The sequence below is a fragment of the Emys orbicularis genome, chromosome 10 (assembly GCF_028017835.1).
Source record: "Emys orbicularis isolate rEmyOrb1 chromosome 10, rEmyOrb1.hap1, whole genome shotgun sequence".
Taxonomy (NCBI): Eukaryota; Metazoa; Chordata; order Testudines; family Emydidae; genus Emys; species Emys orbicularis.
In genome coordinates, this window is record NC_088692.1 from 55201995 (window position 1) to 55229030 (window position 27036).

General features: G+C 43.9%; 1 protein-coding gene across 2 annotated transcripts in view; it reads left to right on the forward strand.

Moving 5' to 3' along the window:
• Positions 1–27036, forward strand: part of TBC1D2B (TBC1 domain family member 2B) — a 69080-nt gene that overhangs the window by 20608 nt on the left and 21436 nt on the right. For both annotated transcript variants that reach the window (XM_065412840.1, XM_065412841.1), the window contains exons 2-3: positions 9366–9519; positions 21667–21832. In XM_065412840.1, the coding sequence (XP_065268912.1) occupies positions 9366–9519; positions 21667–21832 (320 nt within the window). The remainder of the gene's footprint in view (positions 1–9365; positions 9520–21666; positions 21833–27036) is intronic.

Genomic DNA, 27036 nt, shown 5'->3' on the forward strand with positions numbered 1-27036 from the left:
CCCCCTTCACCCCCTTCCCAAAAAATAAAATCTGTTCTGTTTTGTTAATGAACACCGTTGTCTTTATTACTGTTTTCGCGGGAATGTTTTAAACCTGGGACGCAGACTGTGGCGGGGTGCGGGTTTAGTGTTGTGATGCAAATGATGCTTCTAAACTCCAGGAATGACAGGTTCCGCAGTGGTGGACTGGTTGTTTCAACAGAGCCTGCCAGCCCTCCTGGGCGGGACAGCGTGTATGTGTCGGCTATGTGACTGTCTGGCAGGGGGAGGAGGGTTACAGCTCCCCTGCTGCGCGGCTCTGTGATGCATTTGATCTGTAACTGCCCTCCCCCGCCACAAAGTCACAGAGCAACCCCCCCTCCCCCCCTGAACATGAAAACCACCTCCCAGATTGACCAGGGTCACTAGTGACTGCACTGGGTATGTGTCCTGATGCTGGACCTTACCCCGCCTCTGTACCCTGGTAAAGGTGACTGTCCTGTCCAATTACCAAGCCCCTTCCCCTCCTTCAGACAGACTGTCCTCCAAAAGAAAATCATGGAAACAGTAATTAACAGAAACAAATATTTTATTATGAACCACACAGGAAACGTGGGGGTTGAAACTTGCACGGGGGCTTCTGTGAGGTGTGTAGGAAAGGACTTTTGAAATTTTGGGGAATGAGAGCCTTCTAGTGCTAGAACAGTCTGCAGGGGTTGACTGAAAGTTTTAACGGCCCTTGCCGCCCCTCCTTCTTTGTACTTTGGGTGAGGGGGGTGTGGGACTTGGTGGCGGGGGAGGGCGGTTAGAGAGAGACTGCAGCGGGGCTCTGTCCTCCTGCCTCCGGTCTTGCAGAACATCCACAAGGCGCCGGAGCGTGTCCGTTTGCTCCCTCATTAGTCCAAGCAGCTTTTCAGTAGCCTGCTGGTCCTCCTGACGCCACCTCTCCTCCCGTTCCATGACTGCTCGGTGCATTTGTGACAAGTTCTCCCTCCACTGTGTCTGCTGGGCTGCCTGGGCTCGGGAGCAGCTCATTAGTTCTGAGAACATGTCCTCACACGTCGTCTTCTTCCTCCTCCTAATCTGCGCTAGCCTCTGGGAGTGTGCTGACAGGCTGGGTTGGGAGACAGTCGCAGATGTGTCTGTGTGAATGGGAAAAATGGAGTGAATTCCTGAGACAGATAAATGAAGTTGTGTACAAAGAACCTAGTCTTTCTCTGTGAACAAGACCATGCACTGCACCTCTCACATGCGCACTCAGGACAAGGTCGTATTTTCGGCCCTCGCCTTCAGTGCCTGGGGTCTTGCAGTGGTCTTGCAGTTATCTGAGAAGCGTGGCAGGACACCTGAACTTCTGTAGCGTGCAATCATGGTAAGCCGTAGACTTCTGGCTGCTTAACACTGTACTAGTAGCACTGGCCTCCTTTCACATTGAAAGCAATGCCAGTCTCTGCTGCCAGCAATCAGGACAGCATGAACTATGCCCCTGTCCCACCCCCTCGCGGCTGTCCCAGGGAAAGATCCCTGTATGCTGCCCCTCTCCCTCCACCGCGTGGCTGTAAAGCAGTCCCAATACTAACATTCCCCTCCCTAATTCAAAGCAGGGCGTCATGAGCGACATCACCCTGCTGAGGATCTCGGAGTCCCAGAGGGAAAGGATGCTTCGAGAAAGCCTTCGGAAACCAGGGCCGTTTGCCGCCATGCTCTGCAGGGCAATGATACCAGAGTACCTGATGGTGTCGTGGCGCGGTAACGTGGCGCCCTACCACAGAGGGCCCAATAAGATCGCCCTACCCAGGAACCTGATGAAGAGGCTGGAAATGTACCTTCATGAGACCTACGAGGAGTTCTCCTATGAGGATTTCGCCTCTATCCCCGGCCATATTGACCGGATTTTCGCGTAGGTGCACTGGGACTAAAGAGTGGAGCGTCTTGGGCAGCATAATCATGACTTACCGGACATTGTAAAAAAAATTTTAAATACTTGGGACTAAATTGTGAAGAGCCTAAGGCAGACAAATCATGAAAAACCCTTTGTTACCATTGTAAATATTCCACTTTTTTTGCAGATAATTGTTTACATGTTTAAGCACTTTAGGAAAAAGCCATTGTTAATATTATAAATATTTCAGTTCTTGTAAAAATAAATGTTTAGATATTTGAAGCACTTACTGCTTGATCCTTCCCCTGATTCTGTCTCCGGGGTAAGGGATGGGGACGGTTGGTAGGGGATCTCGGTAAGGGTGATGAAGAGCTCCTGGCTGTCGGGGAAATCAGCGGTGCCAGCGCTGTCGACTGCCTTGTCCTCCTCATCTCCTTTTTCATCTTCCCCGTCCGCTAACATGTCCGACGAGGAACCTGCCGCGGACAATATCCCATCCTCAGAGTCCACGGTCAGTGGTGGGGTAGTGGTGGCGGACGCACCTAGGATGGAATGCAGTGCCTCGTAGAAACGGGATGTGTGGGGCTGGGATCCGGAGCGTCCGTTTGCCTCTTTGGTTTTTTGGTAGCCTTGTCTCAGCTCCTTGATTTTCACGCGGCACTGCGTTGCATCCCGGTTGTATCCTCTCTCTGCCATGGCTTTAGAGATCTTCTCGTAGATCTTTGCATTCCGTCTTTTGGAGCGCAGCTCTGAAAGCACGGACTCATCGCCCCACACAGCGATGAGATCCAAGACTTCCCGATCAGTCCATGCTGGAGCCCTCCTTCTATTAGATTGCACGGCCATCTCTGCTGGAGAGCTCTGCATCGTTGCCAGTGCTGCTGAGCTCGCCACGCTGTCCAAACAGGGAATGAGATTCAAACTGCCCAGACAGGAAAAGGAATTCAAACTTTCCCGGGGCTTTTCCTGTGTGGCTGATCAGAGCATCCGAGCTCGGACTGCTGTCCAGAGCGTCAACAGAGTGGTGCACTGTGGGATAGCTCCCGGAGCTATTAGCGTCGATTTCCATCCACACCTAGCCTAATTCGATATGGCCATTTCGAATTTAGCGCTACTCCTCTCGTTGGGGAGGAGTACAGAAGTCGAATTTAAGAGAGCTCTATGTCGAACTAAATAGCTTCGTGGTGTGGACGGGTGCAGGGTTAATTCGATGTAACGGCGCTAAATTCGACATAAAAGCCTAGTGTAGACCAGGCCTTAATGGCCCACACTTTGCATAATTACAATAGACCCTCAGAGTTATATTTCATATTTCTAGTTTCAGATACAAGAGTGGTACATTTATACAAATAGGATGATCACACTCAGTAGATTATAAGCTTTGTAATGATACCTTACAAGAGACCTTTTGCATGAAGCATAGTCCAGTTACATTATATTCACTCATTAGCATATTTTTATAAAACCATATAGACTGCAACATCACAGTGTGAAACTGAGTTCTGCTGGTACAAGGAATTTGAAATACCTCAGGCAGGATGTTTGTCTTGCACAGCAGGCAACAAAAATGAAACTTTGGTATCATCTCTTCTGTGAGTTTTGTTTAACAAGGCACCATGACAGGAGATTTAAGCTATCTCATTCTGCATGTGAAGTGCTGAGAGTCATTTGTGTAAAATCTGGTCACCAGATCCATAATCCTCTTCCTTCTACCCAGTCACTTTTCCTTATTAATTTAACAGAGGAGACCAATCTGATAAGAATAATGGCAACAAACACTCTCAAGTAAAATATGATAAAAATGTATTTAGATATGGGTTTTACTGCATTGTTTAAAGATGTTTGCATTTCCATTGCCCATTCTGTTAATTAGCAGAGGACTTAACTCTTTTTTAAATTTATAGATTAAATGTCTTAAATATTTATTTCATTGCAGTTTTGTTACACTTCCTCTTGCTGTAGGAGTTAATTGTTCATATAGCAATAGATACACAACAGAACATGTAAATATATTATATTAAAGGATGCATTGTAACAGTATATGTTCTTGTCCACTTTCAGCCAAGCACGTTACATATACTTAAAATCAGGTTCTTGCTGATTGTAGGTATGGAGACTTGGATTTGTCTGCAGTCTTTATTCATGTATATAAAGAATTCTTCATAGTGTCTTGGGCTAACTTAAATGTGCAAGAGGCTGTCAAGGTAGCAACCATATTGGGGCTATGCTATAGTATGGGAGCAGCCTCTTGAGACTTAGCCCTGGTCTACACTACGAGTTTAGGTCGAATTTAGCAGCATTAGATCAATTTAACCCTGCACCCGTCCACACGACGAAGCCATTTTTGTCGACTTAAAGGGCTCTTAAAATCAGTTTCTGTACTCCTCCCCAACGAGGGGATAAGCGCTGAAATTGACCTTGCTGGGTCGAATGTGGGGTAGTGTGGACGCAATTCGACGATATTGGCCTCTGGGAGCTATCCCAGAGTGCTCCATTGTGACCGCTCTGGACAGCACTCTCAACTCCAATGCACTGGCCAGGTAGACAGGGAAAAGACCCGTGAACTTTAGAATTTCATTTCCTGTTTGACCAGCGTGGCGAGCTCAGAGGTAACCATGCAGATCTCATCAGCACAGGTGACCACGGTGTCCCAGAATTGCAAAAGAGCTCCAGCATGGACCGAACGGGAGGTACTGGATCTGATCGCTGTATGGGGAGAGGAATCCATGCTATCAGAACTCTGTTCCAAAAGACGAAATGCCAAAACATTTGAAAAAATCTCCAAGGGCATGAAGGACAGAGGCTATAACGGACCTGCAGCAGTGCCGCGTGAAACTTAAGGAGCTCAGGTAAGCCTACCAAAGAGCCAGAGAGGCAAACAGCCGCTCCGGGTCAGAGCCCCAGACATGCCGCTTTTATCATGAGCTGCATGCCATTCTAGGGGGTGCCCCTACAACTACCCCAGCCCTGTGCGTGGACTCCGTCAATGGATTCTCCCCGACAGCCAGGAACTGTTTTTCACCCTGGATCTAGTACCCTCCCAACCCACTGAAGGCGGGCTCCCGGACCGAGAAGGCGGAGAAGGCACCTCTGGTGAGTGTACCTTTGTAAATATAATACATGGTTTAAAAGCAAGCGTGTTTAATGATTAATTTGCCCTGAAGACTTGGGATGCATTCGCGGCCAGTACAGCTACTGGAAAAGTCTGTTAACGTGTATGGGGATGGAACGGAAATCCTCCAGGGACATCTCAATGAAGCTCTTCTGGATGTACTCCCAAAGCCTGTTAGCCACGCGGTGGGGGGAGGGGTGAAGCGATCATCCCAGAGAATTGGGTGTGGGGGGGGGTTAGTTGGGTTTGTGCTGCACGTTAACCCAAAAACCGCAGGCCCTCCTTTTAAATGGCCAACCCATTTTAAATGGCCAACCCAACGGGTGCTTGGTATGTGAAATGAAGGCACTGCTGTTTGAAACCATTCCCACATGTTATGAAGGTTAAAGAAGCCAAAAGACTGTGGCTTACCATGGCTGCCTGCAAGCCGAATTCTGTTGCCCGCCGACCCTGCGTGTGTGATCTTTCACACCAAACCGGCAGGCCCTCAATATAAGAGGCAAAATGCGACCTTGTAAAGAAAGCACACGTGCTATGTAATGTTAACAGCTTGGTTCACTGTGAAAGAGTCTACCCATTGTTCTCTAAAATGTGTCTTTTTAAAGACTACTCTCCCTTTTTTTTCCTCCCGCAGCTGCAAATGTTTCAACGCTCCCCATATCATCTCCGTCCCAGAGGCTAGCGAAGATTAGAAGGCGAAAAAAAACGCACTCGCGATGAAATGTTCTCTGAGCTCATGCAGTCCTCTCTCACTGAAAGAGCCCAGCAGAATGCATGGAGGCAGACACTGTCGGAATACAGGAAAGCACTAAATGAACGCGAGGACATGTGGCGGGATTAAGATGATAGGTGGCGTCAGCGTGATGAGAGGAGGCCGGATGCAATGCTGAGTCTACTGGAAGATCAAACTGATATTCTCTGGCGTATTGTTGAGGTGCAGGAAAGGCAGCAGGAGCACAGACCGCCGCTGCAGCCCCTCTGTAACGAACCACCCTCCTCCCCAAGTTCCATAGCCTCCTCACCCAGACGCCCAAGAATGCGGTGGGCAGGGGCCTCTGGGCACCCAACCACTCCACCCCAGAGGACTGCCCAAGCAACAGAAGGCTGCAGTGTGGCCTTGTTCTTCCCTCTTCCCCTCCTCCACCACCCCACCCAGTGCTTCCCTCCTCCCCCACCCCTCCCGGCTTTGCAGTTATCCCCCCATTTGTGTGACGAATTAATAAAGAATGCATGAATTTGAAACAACAGTGACTTTATTGCCTCTGCAAGCAGTGATCAAATGGGGGAGGGGAGGGCGGTTGGCTTACAGGGAAGTCGAGTGAACCAAGGGGGCGGGTTTTCATCAAGGAGAAACAAACAGAACTTTCACACCGTAGCCGGGCCAGTCATGAAACTGTTTTTCAAAGCTTCTCTGATGCGCAGCACACCCTGCTGTGCTCTTCTAACCGCCCTGGTGTCTGGCTGCGCGTAATCAGCGGCCAGGCGATTTGCCTCAACCTTCCACCCCGCCACAACCGTTTCCCCCTTACTCTCACAGATATTGTGGAGCACACAGCAAGCAGTAATAACAATGGGAATATTGGTTTTGCTGAGGTCTAACCGAGTCAGTAAACTACGCCAGCACGCTTTTAAACGTCCAAATGCACATTCTACCACCATTCTGCACTTGTTCAGCCTATAGTTGAACAGCTCCTGACTACTGTCCAGGGTGCCTGTGTATGGCTTCATGAGCCATGGCATTAAGGGGTAGGCTGGGTCCCCAAGGATAACTATAGGCATTTCAACATCCCCCAACGGTTATTTTCTGGTCTGGAAAGTAAGTCCCTTTCTCCAGCTGTTCAGACAGACCAGAGTTCCTGAAGATGCGAGCATCATGTACCTTTCCCGGCCATCCCACGTTGATGTTGGTGAAACGTCCTTTGTGATCCACCAGTGCTTGCAGCACCACTGAAAAGTACCCCTTTCGGTTTATGTACTGGCTGCCTTGGTGCTCCAGTCCCAAGATAGGGATATGCGTTCCGTCTATCGCCCCACCACAGTTAGGGAATCCCATTGCAGCAAAGCCATCCACTATGACCTGCACATTTCCGAGTGTCACTACCCTTGATAGCAGCAGCTCAGTGATCGCGTTGTCTACTTGGATCACAGCAGCCCCCACAATAGATTTGCCCACTCCAAATTGATTCCCGACTGACTGGTAGCTGTCTGGTGTTGCAAGCTTCTAGAGGGCTATTGCCACTCGCTTGTGAACTGAGAGGGCTGCTCTCATCTTGGTATTCTTGCGCTTCAGGGGAGGGGAAAGCAAGTCACAAAGTTCCATGAAAGTGCCCTTACGCATGCGAAAGTTTCACGGCCACTGGGAATCATCCCAGACCTGCAACACTATGCGGTCCCACCAGTCTGTGCTTGTTTCCCGGGCCCAGAATCGGCGTTCCACGGCATGAACCTGCCCCATTACCACCATGATGTCCAAATTGCCAGGGCCCATGCTTTGAGATAAGTCTGTGTCCATGTCCTCATCTCTCTCGTCACCGTGCTGCCGTCGCCTCTTCGCCTGCTTTTGAAGTTTCTGGTGCTGCACATACTGCAGGATAATGCGCGGGGTGTTTACAGTGCTCATAACTGCCGTGGTGATCTGAGCGGGCTCCATGCTTGCCGTGGTATGGTGTCTGCACGGAAAAAAGGCGCGAAATGATTGTCTGCAGTTCCTCTCACGGAGGGAGGGACGACTGACGACATGGCTTACAGGGTTGGCTTACAGGGAATTAAATTCAACAAAGAGGGCGGGTTTGCATCAAGGAGAAACACACACAACTGTCACACCGAAGCCTGGCCAGTCATGAAACTGGTTTTCAAAGCCTCTGTGATGCGCAGCGCGCCTTGCTGTGCTCTTCTAATTGCAAACAGCCTAGTCAGCAAACAGTGCCAGCGAGATTTTAAATGTCCAAAGACACATTCTACCACCATTCTGCACTTGCTTAGCCTATAGTTGAACTGCTCCTTACTACTGTCCAGGCTTCATGAGCCATGGGAGCAAGGGGTAGGCTGGGGTAGGTGCGACCGCGCGGTGCTGCCGGCTGGGAGAGCAGCCTGAGGCAAAAGCCTCCAGCTCGCATGATATTCCAGGCAGGACTGAATCTCCATTAGACGAAACTTAAAGAAGAAAATGACCTGGAGTCACTCCCATGTTTGTCCAGGCGCCCCCGATCGACCTCACCGGGGTCGGCCAGGAGCAACCAGGAGACAGCAGCAGGTGGTGCAATACGGCTGCTAACAGTCTTTGCTAACTTGCAAAGGCAAGGAGCTGCTGCTGTGTAGCAATGTAGTACCGCGTCTGTCAGCAGCACCCAGGAGACGTACGGTGATAATGAGCTGAGCGGGCTCCATGCTTGCCGTGGTATGTCGTCTGCACAGGTAACCCAGGAAAAAAGGCAAGAAACGAATTTTTGCTATTGCTTTCACGGAGGGAGCGAGGGAGGGGGGCCTGATGACGTGTACCCAGAACCACCTGCAACAATGTTTTTGCCCCATCAAGCATTGGGAGCTCAACCCAGAATTCCAATGGGCAGCGGAGACTGCAGGAACTGTGGGATAGCTATCACAGTGCAACGCTCCGAAAGTCGACGCTAGCCTCGGTACTGTGGACTCACTCCACTGACTTAATGCGCTTAGTGGGGACACACACAATCGACTATCAAATTGATTTCTAAAAAATCGACTTCTATTAAATCGACCTAATTTTTTAGTGTAGACATACCCTTGGGGAGATGGAGATGCAAAGGTGGAGAAACTAGGCATGCATGATTAATTTTTAAAGGTAGATTTGGCTTATTACTGGGGGGGGGGGGGTGTATATATGTATGTGTGTGTGTGTGTGTGTGTGTATGTGTGTGTGTATATATATATATATATATATATATATATATGTATATAAATAAATTACAATAAAGCCATTTTTGGATTATCATATTTAGTGGAATGTTATTGGCACCTCTGCTCTCTTGGCACTAAAGCCCTGCAAATGTGCAGTTATCCGCTTTACATCCGCGGACCATGTTTGCGGATTACAGATCGGATGCAGATACACCTCTACCCCAATATAACACGAATTCGGCTACAACGCGGTAAAGCAGCGCTCCAGGGGGGCGGGGCTGCGCGCTCCAGCGGATGAAAGCAAGTTCTCTATAACGTGGTTTCACCTATAACGCGGTAAGATTTTTTGGCTCCCGAGGACAGCGTTATATCGGGGTAGAGGTGTACAAATTGTGTATCCGCATAGGGCTCTACTTGGTACCTCTATTGTCTTTCTTTCAATGCAAGTTAAATTATATCCATGCTTGACAAGTGTATCCGTCTCTTTGTTTTTCAGTACTCTGGTCTCTTTTTTTGTAGGCTGCTACCCGTCAGGACATGACATACTGGCTTCAAGAACTTCAACAGAAGAGATGGGAATATTGTAACAACCTTGATGTAGCAAAGAGGGACAGCAGAACTTCACCTACACCCAGTGACTTTTCCAAAGGTCTTGTTGCCAAAGACAATATAGGTAAGTTGAAAACTTGAGATACACATATGGAGCATGTAGTATTTCTGTTTAGTAAGAGTTTACCACTATAATTTTGTTCATGGTAAATTTTCTACAATTTTCCTCCTTTTTTTCCTTCTTTAAAGCAGATTACAAATGTTCTTGTAAAGTTTGCAGAATCATGTTATCTCTAAAATCAATATATTTATATTCATTTCTTGTGTTTATAAATGTGCCTCTTAGACATAAACATAAGTTCATATGGCTGTCCTAACTTATTTCAGTCATGGAACATAATGACACTTGGAAGAATAGATTTCGTAAATGGAAGCAAAATGGAGTACCATTAAGGTTGGGTCACATAGTGTGAAAGAGCTCAATTTAAAGGGTATTAATTCATCCTTTTGTTGTCAGAATATCTTAAAATGTGGCATGTTTAGTTTCTTGGCATTTAAGGTCCACTTCCTCAGTGGGAAGGGAGAAAAATATTTTCAGATGGAAAGAGTCTAGTTGGTTTATTACTTTGGTCAACTACAGAAAGTATAAAAAATTATCTTCTACATTCTGAACAGTTATTACAAATGTAGCAGACCAAATAAAGCTCATGCTTTTACTGCTAAGGGCAGTGCATTGGTGTAAACATAATTGCTATGGTCGAGAAGAATAAGCAAAACAAGACTGCTGAAAGCATGTGGTGAGAGAATATTTTGAGTTTAACATAGTTTAAGTTCGGCACCAGTTGTGTTTTATCTTTATTTTTCTTGTAACCATTTCTTAGTTTTATGTCTCATTAGTTGTACTCACTTAAGATCTATCTCTTTGTAGTTAATGAACTTGTTTTATTGTTTTATCTAATCAGTATGTTAAAATTGAAGTGTTTAGGAAACTCCAGTTATGGTGGAATGTTGTGTGCATATTATTTCTATTAAAGAAATAATGGATTTTTATTGTCCAGAAGAGTGGACTGGACAGTACAGGACATGCATGTCTGGGGAAAATCTAAGACTGGGGGTGTCTTGGGGTCACCCTGCAGTATAAGTAAGGCTGGTGAGAGCCAGAGTCTAACCCAAGTGTGTCTGGCAGCCTGCAGTTATACACAAACACTCAGGGTGTGACTTGCTTGCTGTGTGTGTTTGTGAGCAGCCCAGGTGGGAACTACTTCAGCAAAGCATTGTAAGGCACTCAAAGTTGAAGGGCCAGGGTGGCACACCTACTCATTAGTCTAGATTGTACCCTGGAATGTCACAGCATGTGCTTAAGTGCTTTGCCAAATCATGGATTTAGTCTCCCGTTTGTTCCCAATCTGAAAAAGACTGATAGACATGCATGTCTTGTCCTTCCAAAGCATATACTTTACTAAAAGAGAACCTGATTTAAGGTCTAATCAAATGCCTAATATACGGTGCCCTAATGAGAGTGAGTGGGTATAAACTAATTTACAAAGTACTGTGTCTTGCTGAATAATGCAGTTTCAAAATAGGCCACTTTCATTTTGTGATAATATTCACTTTCTACTGTGTTACTATGCAACATGACTTACATGCAGGTAATATATTGTATATTCTAGGGCTACCATATGTCCGGATTTCCCCGGACATGTCCGGCTTTTCGATCTATCAATAGCCATCCAGGGGGGATTTCTAAAAATGTCCGGGATTTCCCCCCGGTCGGCTATTGATAGATCGAAAAGCGGCGCCGCTCGGCAGCCAAAGCCCCTTCTCGGCTCCCCCCATCCCCTGCAGCCTTAGCATGCCCCTGGCGCCACAGCTGTCTTCCCCCTCCTCCCCTCCCCTGAACGCTCCGCCCCCCTGCTCCTCCCCCTCCCCTGCTTCCCGCGAATCAGATCTTCGCAGGAAGTCTGAAAAGAAGCAGGGGCAGGCGGGCAGCAGCAGGTAAGCTGGGGCGGGGGGGACGCGAGGAGGAGGGCTCTGGGGAGGCGCGGCGCGGCCCAGTCCGGCCCCAGCGGCTCCGGCCCCGGGACACCGGCCCCAGTTCCAGCCGAGCGCGCCGGCCTGGCTCCAGTTCCGGCTGAGCGCGCCGGCTCTGGCCCGGCTCAAAGGGGCAGTGGCCCCGGTTCCGGCCGAGTGTGCTGGTCCCGGCCCCAGCGGCTCCGGCCCGGCTCGGGCCCCAGGGCGGCCGGCCCGGCCCCAGCCAAGCACCCCCGGCCCCAGCCCGGCCCGGCTCGGGCCCCGGGGCACCGGCCCCAGTTCCGGCTGAGCGGCGCCAGCCGAGCACCCCCGGCCCCAGCGGCTCCGGTTCTGGCCGAGCGCGCCGGCCCCGACCCCAGCGGCTCCGGCCCGGCTTGGGCTCCAGGGCGGCGGCCCCAGTTCCGGCCGAGTGCGCCGGCCCAGCGGCTCCGGCCTGGGTCGGGCCCCAGGGCGGCCGGCCCGGCCCTGGCCGAGCACCTCCGGCCCGGCCCCAAGCCCCGCGACTCCGGCCGGAGCACAGCCCGATTCCTGGGCTCTTGTTAAAGCCGGCCCTGGTCAGGGGACGGGGGCGGGGTGTTGGATGGGTCGGGAGTTCGGGGAGGGGGCTGTCGGGGGCAGGGGTGTGCAGAGGGGTTGGAACAGTCAGGGACAGGGAGGGTTAGATGGGTCGGGGGTTCTGGGGGGGCTGTTAGGGGGCAGGGGTGTGGAGAGGGGTCGAGGCAGGCAGGGAGCAGAGGGGGTTGGATGGGTCGGGAGTTCTGGGGGTCCTGTCAGCGGGCGGGCAGCAGTTGGATAGGGCATGGGAGTCCCGGGGGTCTGTCTGTCAGGGGACAAGGAGCAGGGGGGGGTTGGGGGTTCTGAGGGGGGCAGTCAGGGTGGGAAGTGGGAGGGAGTGGATAGGGGCGGGGCAGGGCAGGGCGGGGCTAGAGCGGGGCTCCTTCCCTCCCCCCCCCGTGTCCTCTTTTTTGATTGTGCAAATATGGTAACCCTAGTATATTCAGAACTAATTCTGATAGTTGTCCTTATGAAAGTGTGGAGAGGTGGAAGCAGCTCTAGTTAGTAATCTACTTTTTCATTAGAAGTTTGATGTTTTTTCCCAACCTTTCAGACAGTGAAAGATAACTTTTTACTTCAAATTTGCATGTGTGGTTTGACAGAAAGAGAATATCTTTAGTCAAGCTTAATATAAACTTTCAGAGATATAAGAGGTCTAGAAAGTGCAGCAATGCATTTTTCAAACTTTTATGTTTTTGCTGATGTAGGAGAGACACTTCGATTTGGTTTGCTCTTTGATTATTGCAGAAAACTGATGCCTTCCATCATATCCAGAAATGGGGAAGTAGATCTTGAAGTAATTCTATTGTATTCCAAATGGGATGTGAAAGAAAGCTCCCTTGGGCTAATGCAGACTTTTAAGGTCAGGTATATTTTTCCAATATTTGGCAAAACTCAAAAGGCTTTAAAATTCATTGGCTTAGACTGGTTCATTCCATAGTAACAGGAAATTTAAGCCGTCTTCCCCCCTGCTCCCCAAAGTTCAGATTCCCCTGTTGGCCTGCTGCAGCACTACCCTCTAACCCATTCCTTGCCTACATTTGAGAGAGTAGTTGTAGTTTGACTGTTCTCTACCACAGAGAGTTTGAAAATATGAGACTAGTTATTTTTACTAGGTCTCCCTTTCTTACTACTTGTTTAAACTTCTAAAAATAATACGCGCCACTTACAGTGATTTATATCTGTAGATCGTTAGGTGCTTTACAAAGGGAGGGGATTTTTCCCCTCTGATCAGAGGCTGTAAATTATGTCTATAACTTGTAAAAACCTCCTACTGTACTATTGATTACATACTTTGTAGCAGAATATACAAGCTGCATTACAAAAGTGAGTCTTTAAAAGCAGGTTCAGTTACTAATCATCTGAATGGTGAAGTAGTGCTTCTTCAGATCAAGAAACATTTTTTTTAAATTTAGATTATACGAGAGAAGTAATTTTTCTTTTCTTTCAGTTACTCAGATTTCTAATTTAAACCATTTTAGAGTGAAAAGTAGAGGTTATCCTACCATTCTGTCTGATGTAGCCTTGACAAGGAGGCATTCTTGTTACTAGTTTCTTTTAATATTCATGTTTATGAAGAAGTGGGCTATGAAAAGCAAATATAGTAATACTACTTTTGTATGTCTTGTAATGGAGCCATTGTACTGTTCATGGATGTCAAGTAAATAATTTGTTCTTTCCAGTGCCTTGAACTTTTAGTTTCTTGGAATTTCATATAGCTTCCGTTTGTTCATTTGGTTCTTCGTTTTTAGGTGATCTGATATTACTGCATTCATCTACATTTAGTTTCTTAATATTGGTACACTGTGTATTTATAACAAGCCCCATATATTTTGACATAACTTGTAACAACTGCTTTCAATGTCAGTAAGCTTTTCACAATTCTGTTTACAACAGTGCACCATGCCTAATGCTTCATCAATTAAGTATTCATTGAGAAGTTATCAATATATCTAGCATTAAGACATAAAGGAAAACAACTGAATGGAGATGTTGTATATTCAAAATTGCACACCCATATTAAGTAGTTAGAAGCCAATTATCTTAGTCTGAGAAAGACAGGAGTAGAAGAGAAATAGTTTAAGAGCATTCTTCTTCACCCTGCCCTGGAGTCTACGAAAGGTGCTCTGAAGTCTACGAATTCACTGACTAGTGGATAATTTCCTCTGATTATATATCTAGCAAAAGTGTTGAACAGTGGTAGATGTCTTTCGTTTCAGATTCCCTTCCAGCTAATAAGTAACACTGATGTTTAGTTCATATAATGGCCAGACACAAGGTTATCCCGATATTTTAAAGGAGCATGGTTTGGACTCAGTTTCTTTGAATTATTGATATCTTAAAATATATTTCTAGCACCCCAATAATGATGCTATAATTATGGCTGAGGAGGCATTTTCAATAAGCTCCTATTTTCAAGTTCTATACTAATAATATTTTGGGGGAAATTACTATGTTGAAATTTCTCTTGCTGCGTCTCTGCCCAAGAAAGTGGGCAAGCTTTCTGGAAAACTTGAATAAAAATCCTTTCAGTAAGTGAGTAGTTATTAAAGCACATGAGAACAATTTCTCTATGGCTTCAGGTTCTATGGCCAGCAAAATAGGAATAATTACCAACTTCAGGGATGTTGTGAGGCTTAATTAGTTATTATTTGCAAAGACCTTTGTGGTGAGCTGATAAAAAGTGCTGTATAAATGCAAGAAGGTGGCAATTGGAGTTCTTTAATTTTTACAACTCTTGTAGAACACTAGGGAAGAGATGAGATGGAGGAGATGAGATGTGTTTTCTTCATAGAGGGCCTGCTTATGCCACCTCCTGCTGTGGGACCACTCACAGCATAAGGTACTATTCAAAGTAATGTGACAGAATGAGGCCCAGACTTTGTATCGGGGGGAGGGATAGCTCAGTGATTTGAGCATTGGCCTGCTAAACCCAGGGTTGTGAGTTCAATCCTTGAGGGGGCCACTTAGGGATCTGGGGCAAAAATCAGTACTTGGTCCTGCTAGTGAAGGCAGGGGGCTGGACTCGATGACCTTTCAAGGTCCCTTCCAGTTCTAGGAGATAGGATATCTCCGTTAATTTAATTTAATTTATCAACAATTTGTAACCAGGCCAGAGATGAGCAAGGAAATCACTCTCTTTCCACTGCTTCGTGACAGAGGGACAAAGCTATCTCTTTCCCCCCCCAACCACAAAATCCTATTTAGATGTTTGTTTATATACATCAATCTCTATCACTTCATTTGCATATCAGTGTGGTGTTTATTTCCTGTTATATATTTAATGGATTGAGCTGTCATCACAGAATTTGTTACTACCTGGAGTTGAATTCCACCATTCCTCAGTGGTGCCTTAGGAAAATGGCACCCTCCTGTTTGAAATTTGGTTTTAAAAAATTTCAGGTGGGATAGGAGGCTTTCATTTGCTTCCATCTTATTTTTTTGCAGCCAAGTTTGTTTTGTATCACAAAAGCCATAAGTAAACTGGAGCTCAACCAGAGCACATCTTACACATTAATCTTTTGACATCCTCCACTGTTTATAATATTGAATCCATTTTTATTTTGACTTTGATATCAAGTACTTGATTATTAAGGGAAGGTGGTAAAGTGGTAATGAAACCCCAAATGACCTATTGCAGTTACCATTGTTTCCAATAATATTGTGTTATACATTAATTCCTGCAAAATACTTCATATCTGATGAAATAATTCAAATATTCTGTTTCACCACAAGACTGAAGGATGTAGCCTCTTTTTAAATGTTGGATTGCTTGCTTCAGACTAATAGTGGTGGGGATGTCTACTTTTCTCATTAACTTTTGATCTCCATTATTAGTGCTTTATCTAGTGATCTCCTTAATAGAACAAAAGTTTTAAAGCTACATTTTGTTTTTTACTGGGTCAGATTGTTTGTGTGACAAACCCGGACTGACATTTTTCATTCGCTGTGGAGGTATATGTGGAAATCTTCTCAAAGAAAAGAAACTCATCAAGCTTAATTTTTTTCTTTTTAAAAGAAAACAACAAAAAAGGTGTTAACTTTTTTTAAATAAAACACCACTTTAAAAAAGAGGGAAGATTATGATGAGAGCCTAGATAGTTACACAGTAACTTGTTTTTCTTGTAGTCAAACAATTGTGTGCATTTTGTGCTAGTGATGAGCTATATATATTTAATTGCTTCAACAAAGGAATGTGCATAAATGTAATGTGGTTTTAAAATCCTTTGCATACATCTTCACCATAGTATAGTGAGGCATATTGTAATTGCTACTGCATCTGTCCAAAAACTTCTAGATGGTGAGTAAAGTGACTCACTGTTCAGGTGCAAGATTTGCTTTTCTCCCCAATCAACTTGTATGTGGATGTTTTGGAGTCAAATAGGTACTTGTTAGAAGTGCTAGACTGACACGGGATCCGTACCTTTCTTTAACGGCTCTCAGGTTACCCACGAGACTGGTCATGTTATCACCTTCACTGCCTCCAGTGTGAGGGAGTCCTGCTTGTGCTTAACTGGGTGTCCACTCCGACACCACCAGCTCGTTAACCACTCAAGTACTTTCCTCTGGGCAATGCTAGCCCTTGTCTTGCATATTAACAATAGTTGTACCCCAGTCCCTGAGTCCCTTTGAAACATTTCCCTGTAGTGTCCAGTCCCTTATCCACTGAACACCCATAGAAATACCAGGTCTGCCATCCGCAACGGAACGGTGTACACACTATCTTGTGTGATTCAACTCAGGCTCAGCACCTTGCTTAAATATCACAACACTTAGATATATTTATAGTGAAAACAACAAAAGTTTATTAAAGGGTCAAGTGATAGTGAGTAAGAATATTGGAAACAAAAGGTTACATATAAAACAAAATCATCATGTGCTTTCTAGAGACTAACCTTAAGTAACAGGCTAACCTCCTGTCTAAAGAAGTTTCTCACCCCTGAAGTCCTCTGCAGTATTTTCAGCCACGTTTGGCTGAGATTCCATTTTCATTAATATAAATGCACTGTAAGTTTACTTCCTAGGTGCAGGACAAGGGGATGTCCTCTTTGTCTTCTACTTATACTCCCTAAAGCTCATTGACTCTGCTCAGAGACAGTATAACCAGTGGGACTTGTGTTTTCCTGTGTGCTCCTTCCCAGTTGACTTCACATCACTCTATTGACTTTGTATGTAAATTGATATCCTTTGTGTTAGCTTACTATGCTTAATTTACATTTACATTTACAGAGAGAGAGGGGCGAATAAACATCTCTTGTCTGACAGAAAACCTGTTTCTGATGGTGACTCATACCTTGATACAGAATCTAAGAACATATTTTCAGTATATATACAGTAACTCCTCGCTTAACGTTGTAGTTATGTTCCTGAAAAATGCGACTTTAAGCGAAATGATTGGATGTTAAGCAAATCCAATTTCCCCATAAGAATTAATGTAAAGGGGGGGGGGGGAGGCTAGGTTCCAGGGAATTTTTTTTTGCCAGACAAAAGACTCTCTCTTTTTTTATTTTTATATATATTAAATTAAATATAAATAAATATAAAAGTTTTAAACAATTTAATACTGTACACAGCAATGATGATTGTGAAGCTTGGTTGAGGTGGTGGAGTCAGGGGGTGGAAGAGGGTGAGAGATTTCCCAGGGAATGCCTTACTGCTAAATGATGAACTAGCACTCGGCTGAGCCCTCAAGGGTTACAGCATAGTTGTTAATGTAGCCTCACACTCTACAAGGCAGCACAAAAGGAGGGAGGAGACACAGCATGGCAGAGAGAGACAGAGAGACACACCGTGTGTGTGTGTGTGTGTGTGAGAGAGAGAGAGAGAGAGAGAGACGCGCATTGCCCCTTTAAGTACACTGACTCCACTCTAAGAACACTGCCTTTTTAAGTAGATCAGCAAATTGAGACAGCAGCTGCTACCAGCAAGCTCCTTCTGTCCTGAGCCCTGTCGTGTCCCCCACCCCCTTGCTCTGTGGAGATAGGGTACAGGGGGAGGGGGACATCCTGACATTAGCACACCTCTTCCCCCCTCCCCTCCCTGCACAGCAAGCAGGAGGCTCCTGGGAGCAGCTCCAAGGCAGAGGGCAGGAGCAGCACAGTGCAGTGGGGGGAGGGACAGCTTCTACTGCCTGGCAATTGATAGCTTGCTGGGCAGCTGCTGCATAGAGAACTTAGGGAAGCTGATGGGGGGGCTGCCGTTTAATTGAAGTGTTAGACTTTCAGGCTTGGGTTGGAGCCTGAGCTCTAGGACCCCTGTGAGGTTGAGGGTCCCAAAGCCCACGCTCCAGTTCGAATGTCTACACTGCTTTTAAACAACCCTTAGCGTGAGCTCCACGAGCCCGAGTCAGCTGGCAGAGGCCAGCTGCAGTTTTTAAATTGCAGTGTAGACATACCCGTAGTGAGTTCTGGAAAACCATGCTGAAGCAGCAATTAAAATAAGAACATTTTTTTAAGAGACTGTCAGACTGCTGACATCATGGATCACAGTATTTCCAGAGAGAAGAAATTAAGCTGTCCTTTTCTGCTTACAATCTTGCATTGTAATTAGTAGCAGATGTTTTTATCATCTGTTGCATGCTATATTTTGTGCCACCTGTCAGAAAACAATTGCAGAATCGGTAGACACACAGCATGATGAAAACTAACTTCTTTTTTACACAATGCATGTGTACAGTTAATATTTTTTCTGTGGAACGTTCGTTCATGACTGTAAATGGACTAACTCCACCAAAAAAAGATACTCCGTTTATCCACTCAGGTTGGCCATATGTAGTGCTGTAAGAGCTTGGTATCCACTTTTGTTCATGACCCTAGTAATGTTCTCTACTGTACAATTACCTACAGTAGATAGACCTGTGACTGTCTATTTTGTTGTGCATGAGACTGGAAGATGTGTTCCATAATCCCAGTTTTGAGTGTTTGGTTTAAGAGGTGAATTACTGTTTGCCAGGAACTATAAGATGTCATCCCAAGTGGCTGTAAGAGTTCATTAATTATACTTTAGTCACTGAGTTATGCAACCTAGTTCTCCAAAATGTAATGGAGGGAAAATGTGAGAATGGTTTTGATGTTGTTTTTCTTTCTTCCACCCCATATCTGGCACACAATTTACAGAGTTACTAAAGTTACTTGTAATCTGTTACCATCTTCAAAACTGCAGTATGATCACAAGTATTCTATAAAAGACTTCAGTTGCAAGTTTTGCTTAAGACTGGTACACAATATAGGAGAACTGTACTGTTAGTATTGGAGCCATTTGGTTGTATTCTGCAGCAGGGTCTACAATGATTTCTGCCTCACATAAGCATTCTATTCAGGTTCTCTTACGGCCCTCATTGCCAAGTGCCTGCAGTTAGTCAAACGTAGATTTGTTCTGCTGTCGCAGTGCATAACTGCATAAATTGTCTTGGCTGGTAAAGCTTTGTACAAGAAACTCTGTAGCAGTGTTGAGGTTTTCTGCTAAGAGTTGTGGTGGTGGTTGTAGAAATGCCAAAAGCTTATGGAAGTCCATGCTGGGAACTGAAACTGAAGGAAGGCAATCACACACATTAAAAAGAAAATACTGGAATATTACATGAAGTATTCGGAAACAAAAATCAATACTTGGTAAAACAATTCCATTCAGTACATGAGCTCTTGTATTTTCTGTTTGACTAGCTGTAAATCTGAACTTTTGTTTATACACATGGAGCTTCAGAAAACTGCTTCAGATTGTCTTGCTGCTAAAGGCACACTCTAAAGCATACGCATAAAACATAAGAGGTAACAAAATCAGTCTGTGATTTACCTTTACTTTCTGTAATTCAGGAAAGTGAGTGCAAGTAGAATTGATAAAACTTCAGCTTCTGGTTACAACCATTTGGATTTACACTTGTTTTTCCTGTGGCACAGGGCAACTTTTAAATATTTGTCATAAAGATATTTCAAGGTTGTTTACTCTAATTTACCCCCCTGGCTTACATGTAAGGCCTGCTTTGTCATGAACCTTTTTCCTAGTAATGAAAATCTTGAACGTGTTTCCAGTCTTGACCAGCATAAACCTAGCTACCAAAGTGTTTCCAGTTTCAAGCAGAGAGTCTTGATGATTTTCTGGGATTGCAGCTGTTAATTTTTGTAACCAGTTGAGTTTACTCTTGAAAGTTATGGGCTGAGGCAGGTGCCTTATGCAGTTTTTGCCAGTGTACACACTACTCTTGGAGCTGAAACATGCTTGCTATATCAGTGATCAGGAGCAGAGATTCTTGTCAGTTGTGCCGAACTGTATAGTGGTTTTGGATGAAAACTATTGCTGGAGATGAGTGAGGACTTGATGAAAATGTATGTTGCTGTTACTTATAATGTCGTTCGCAGATGCCCATCGTTTTTTGAAGAACTTGGCTATTGGGTTGAAATTTTCCATACTTTTTCTCTTCCAGAAAATGAATTTTATCAGAGATTGTTTTTTTATTCAAATCAGCTGTTTGAGTTAGGAAGAAGTGGCAAAATTTCACTCTTGTCATGGTAAGAATATTTTGACAACCATTTTTTTTAATAGGGCTACAGCAAAAGTGGCTGAAGATTGAAAGTTGAAACTTGGCTGGAAAATAGTCCTCACTGAGAAGTTGTGGACGGACTTTGGGGCGAATGAGGTGTATGAAGGAATGGTTTTGCCTAAGCAAAATTGTATTTGAAAACTGTGTACTCAGCATATACTCTAGCTTTTTTCATGAACTCTACAACTTGCACTCTTAAATATATGCACATAGCTTGGGTTTGATTTTTTTTCAGAAGGTTGCATCCAGTTGTGCTTGTGCAACATTGACAACTGTACATGCAGACCAAGCAAGCACCGACATCTGCATGCACAGATGATTTTTTTTTTAAAGTACACATAAAAACATGTCAGTCTTAGTGCTTGAAAGGTGCACCCAAAGGTGTTGTGTGCACATGGCAGTAGACCAGGCTAAGGACCCTTTAACTAGATGCTGGCCTTCATTCAACGATGGTCCAATAGAATTTAGGACTCTGTAAGACTAAGGTTTGGCCCTGTGGGAACTTTTTGCAAGACTTTATCAGCACAAGATATAAAATGAGAGCACCAAATTCACTGTTGCCTATTCAGGATTTCACCCCAGATTTTCAGAGGTGTAAGGTACCAGCTACCTTTCTGATTTGTTAGACAGTTCTTCAGAGTTCTGCATCCTAACAAATATTTTTTAAATGTTTTATCTTCTACTTTCCCTTTTAACATTTCAGAATCTGAGAGATCTTCCTGTTTATCTGCTGTGTGACTTCAAAGCAGGATATTTGTAAGCCTGCTCATTGCTAACATCAGCAAAGGCTGTATTTTACTTTGAAACTGCACTGGGGTGAAAATAACTGCTATGCAGAGGGTTAGCAGAAGGCCTCTGCTAAAAACCTCAAACTAATACCTTGTGCTACCCATAGTACATTCTTCAGCTTACGCATTTGCAATATATTGTTTTCAGCCATGTAGTACACTGTGTACCTCTGAGATTTTATTAGCTAGTGCACAACAATATGAATGCAATGAGATCTTCGCATACTGAGGATAAAGACTAAGTCCTGTTATTTTTCTGTTGTTCAAATACACTTTTTTAAGAACATGGCATTTGTGGGGGCCTTGTGCAATTTTTAAGGTGATAAAATCATCATAATAAACAAATGTTGCTTTCCTTTCTCAGATTTGAATATCCTGAATCCAAATGTCTCAGCAGAGAAAGCTAGAAATGTCCTAGCTGTGGAGACTGCTCCCACGGAACTGGTAGGAGAACAAGCAGCTTGCCAGCCAGCACCAGTCCAACAAAGTGCCATCAATTTCTCCCTAAAACAATGGGGTACTGAGATCAAGTAAGTTCTTTTTTCCACATAAGAATTGTACTAGTCCCTAGCAAATGGACAATGATACTACAAGTTGCTCAGATACTGTGGTGATGGGGCCAGTATAAGATGGAGAGATGCAATGTACAAATTAAGCAAGAAATTGGAAAAATTAGTGGCCTGTCCATTGCCACAATATCTCTTAAAGTAGACTGTCTATACATACTAGGATTACTAATTTAACAGGTAGAGTTGGGTATAGAGATACAGTAGTGTTAGTAAAACATCTGATGTAAAATGAACAATCTGTCAGATAGTTAGCAATAGCTTTATGGTCTGAGCACAAGACAAGGAGCCAGGATCTATTTCTCTGTACCCTTGGGCAAGTTAAATACTTAACCACTCTGCATCCTATCCTTTTTCTGTAAAATGGGAGTAGTAATTGCTTACTTCAGTGGCGGTATGGTGATTCATTAGTTAATACTTAAAATAGTAGTTTGGAGATGAAAAACCCTATTAATATTCTTAGTTGTTTGTTTGTTCCATTTTTAAAAAAGATATGTACTGTAGATTAAATACAAGAAGTTCAGGCCAACATTGAGCAAGTTATGACAACCACTTTCTTAAAGTAAGAAACAATTTTTTTAAAAGCATGGAATGGAAGTAACTATTTTAAGACAAGTTTACTTGAGTTCACTCTTTGACACCAATTGTTTTCAATAACAGTCGTACAGTGACTGACTTCTGGCTCTCCTATTACTGTAGGTTCTTTATGAACATTTCATATAATCTGTCTAGTGACCTTCCGCTACTGTTCAAAAGACAGCTGATCCTTTCCCCATGAGGTTAAGTTCATGATGCAGTGGCTGCTGTCCTGTCAACTAGGCCACATCCTTCTTGTTCCGTCATTGAGAATAATTTTTTTTTTTTTTTTTTTTTTTTTTTTACCGGTTCAGTTGAGTTAAATAAGGAAACCTTTAAATGAAATTAGTTAGGCATAGAAGTTGGAAGGTGTGTCGTGAATGAGGTAGGAGGCTGCAGGAAGAGAAAGGATGGTCTCATGGTTAAGGCAATTGAGTGCTGCCCTGGAGAACTGGGTTCTATCACTGCCTGTGCTGGAGAGATCCTGTGTGATGCTAAGCAAATCACTTCAACCAAACTTTTCACAGGTGGTCACTGACTGTGTTTTTTTCATATTCTGGGTGCACAGCCTGAGACTGTAGTGTCTGATATACAGAAGTGCTGAGCACTTACATCTGCAGTCATTGGGAACTATGCTTTGAACATATAAAGTGTTCTATAATTCTTGAAAATCCAATCCTAGCCATCTCAAGTTGGACGTCCAAAATTAGTGATTACTCTTGACCTTAATATCTGCGTCTCAGTTCCCCACCTGTAAAATGAGGATAAAGCTCCCTCATCTCACAGGGTTTCATGAAGATAATTTAATTGTTTCTGAAGTATCAATACCGTAGAGATGCGCACCATGGAAAAGCCCATGAGGAAATTAATAATTCTGTCTTCAGAGCAGGGTTTGAATAGTGTGCAGTAAATAAGGTCTAGGCCCACGCATTGAATAATGAGGATAAAAGAAAATATTGTAGAGCTGCTCATTAACTGAGCACTGTCGATTCAGTACACTGAATAAGGTGGCGTCCTGTGGGGAAAAATATAGTATGTGATCATGTAAGTAAAGACTGTATCATAATGCATATGCATGAGGGACCCAAATGAAAGTTGCATAGGCAACCTTATTTAAACTTCCTAACTTTTGAGTGCTGGACTTTGCAATCTTAATGTTCTTTTAACATAGTTTTTTGTGTGTAAGATAGAACTCTGATTAGCTGTAAGCAATTTCTGCTTATAGCGTGCTTACGGAATCCAATCCTTAAGGGGTAGTTAATAACATCTTCATAATCATAAACTTAAAATACAAATAAAAATCAGTTTTTCACCTGATTAGAATTGAGTTTTACTGTAATATAATAGTTAATGATGGCTAAGCAGGCTATTGACGTGATAGACAACCTAGAAATACCCAAGATGCAGAGCTAATGTAGTTGAGGAATGGGAAGGATAGTATCTAAACTTTAAGCAATTTTATTTATTTGTATAGGTCATATTGTGGTTTTCAGCACCTTAGTATCTGTGTGCCTTATACAAAGATGGAGTAATTAATTCTTGCAACACACTATTAGTAGGGCCCTACCAAACTCACGGTCCATTTTGGTCAATTTCACAGTCATGGGATTATAAAAATCATAAATTTCATGGTTTCAGCTACTTAAATCTGAAATTTCATGGTATTGTAATTGTAGGGGTCCTGACCCAAAAGAAGTGGTAGGGAGGGTTGCGGTACTGCTACCCTTACTTCTGCGCTGCTGGCTGCATTCACAGCTGAGCAGCTGGAGAGCGGTGGCTGCTGGCCGGGAGCTCAGCTCTGAAGGCAGCAGGGCAGAAATAAGGGTGGCATGGTATGGTACTGCCACCCTGACTTCTGCACTGCTGCTGGTGGGGAGCTGCCTTCAGAGCTGGGTGCCTGGCCAATAGCCGCTGCTCTCCGGCCACTCAGCTCTGAAGGCAGCGCAGAAGTAAGGGTGGCAATACCATGACCACACTAAAATAATCTTGGGACCCTTCTGTAACTCCTTTTTGGGTCAGGACCCCCAATTTGAGAAACACCAGTCTTCCCCATGAAATCTGTATAGTATAGGGTAAAAGTGCACAAAAGACCAGTTTTCACGGTGGGGAGACCAGATTTCATGGTCCGTGACGCGTTTTTCATGGATGTGAATTTGGAATTATTGTTAACTCTATAGTACAGAAAGTGAACCGAGGCATAGAGATGAAGGGATTTATCCAAGGTTTCAGAGGAAGTCTGTGGCAGTACTGGGAGCCCATACTTGCTGAGTCCCCTAGGTCAGTGTCTTAAACACAAGACCATTCTTGCTTCTTTAGCTATGCAGCACAATTTCATCACAGTAGTTCTTTGTGTAGAGCTTTAACATATGGTTAACATCTGCTTGACAGCAAGGGCTTGTTGTAATATCTGCATATGCCCTAAGCAACAGTAAAGAAATAACAAGAGGGAAGTGAAGAGAGTATGTTTCATATAAAGAATGTACTATATGTGCACGTTAATTGCACTTGCCTAAGCTGGAAGTTGCTTTCATTTTAAATCAGCTTTCAACAATTAAAGCCACCAAAAACTAATTGGATCAGATAAATGTTCAGAGCTGAATAGTCCTTCCTTCTTATGCTGACAGTTCCTGCAACCTCATTTGTTTATGTAGAGTCTTGCTTGTTTAAAAGGATGTACTGTACTAACCCCTGAGTTACCTAATCATATGATGGGATTTCATAATATAGAATGAGCCAGTAGATCATTTTGAACTTTCACAGATTTTGTGTAACTATATATAATTAAAATATTATTTAAAAGAATAAACTACCTTGGTTTGCTGTTGTAGCTCTGTAAATCTAAAGTCCTGTGGTACTATTGCTTTACATAAATTTCAGTAATGGGAGGGGCGGGGGGAGGTATGCTGTATTTAATTATTTAAATACATATTATAAAGGAATTCAACCAGCTACTCTCTACTCTTAATTTGTAGTCCAATAGCACATACTTAATCCTCAATCCTCAAAGAGTCAGCAAACAAAGTCCTTATGAAAAGTACATGTAGAAATTGAACACCAACTATGATGATACTTGCCCTCATGGGGAATATTTGAAAAACATTCTCAAGTACCTTTTGCTTATTATTGTTTCTCTTGCCTCATTACTCTTTCTAAATAAACATAGGTTTCAGAGTAGCAGCCGTGTTAGTCTGTATCTGCAAAAAGAACAGGAGTACTTGTGGCACCTTAGAGACTAACAAATTTATTTGAGCATAAGCTTTCGTGGGCTACAGCCCACTTCATCGGATGCATAGAATGGAACATATATCTCCTTACTATATGTTCCATTCTATGCATCCGATGAAGTGGGCTTTAGCCCACGAAAGCTTATGCTCAAATAAATTTGTTAGTCTCTAAGGTGCCACAAGTACTGTTCTTTTTTTCTAAACATAGTTATCTTAAAACTCTGGAAAGGTGGAGGTTTGATGGCCTTTAAGAATGAAGTTCTCCAGCCACAGGACAAGACAGGCATGGACAGTGGAAAGCTCACCTCTTGTGGAAAGAGAATAGCTCAATCCTTTGCTTCTATACTGAGAATTCCTAGAGAGATGTCTGTGAGTTTTGTGATGTGGATTCTTGTTCACCAGGAACTAGTCGGAGACTGCCACATTCACTCCACACAGACTTTGTAGATGTCTGTCTAAGGACCGGGGCTGGATCTGAACCAGTGACTTAGAAATAACTGGCTCACTTTCCCATGTGGATCATGTAGTCCTACATACACAGAAAGAATAGCCGTGAAAAGATTACTGAATACATAATCAAATCCCAGCCAAGTTTGCAAATCAGATGTTCCTTGCTTTATGAAGGATTACATTGTGGTTTAAAAAAACTGTATCAAAATGATCATTATCAGACTGCTTAATTGAACCAAATTATTTGGAATCATGGTATTGTGATATGTATAGTGTATCGGATCACTTAGCTCAGACGACAGATTTCCTGTAAAACTTTAGGGAAGCATTGGGTCAAGCCAGCAAATAGTCTCAATAGTGAGACACCTATATGGTCAAATACGCATTGTAAGTCAATTACTTTTCCGTAAACGGGAGGTGAGCTGCTTCCAGGGAAGGGTGAAGATGGGGCCTCCATCCTTAAAGGCTGGAGATTAAACATACTTGTATTTGACAAGTTAACTGATCCTTAAATGTAGCGGTGCTACATTTAGAAAGAGACTTGAGATGCAATGTTCAGATCTGTCTGAAGTGCACAAATATATTGATATGCAGTGTTGGTTTAGGCCTTTGTGACTACAGTGCTTCTACAGCATAAAATCTTTTACTCATATGAAAAATAGGTTACGCTTCCTACAAAACTGTCAGATTGGACCCTAGAGATTGCCTTTGCAAGTCCCTTTCGAATAGCTTGGCAGCATTCTAACTAGCATGGAGATTCTCTCCTCAACATCTGTGTAACTACAATAGATTCCGCTTTTGGATGACCCCAATTTTATGTTAATTCAGTTTGTGATACGATAATACACAGTAGCCTTTTGACCTGCATACTCCCTATTCTGTTTAACACTTAGCAGTTGTTTACCCTAAATTTAAAAT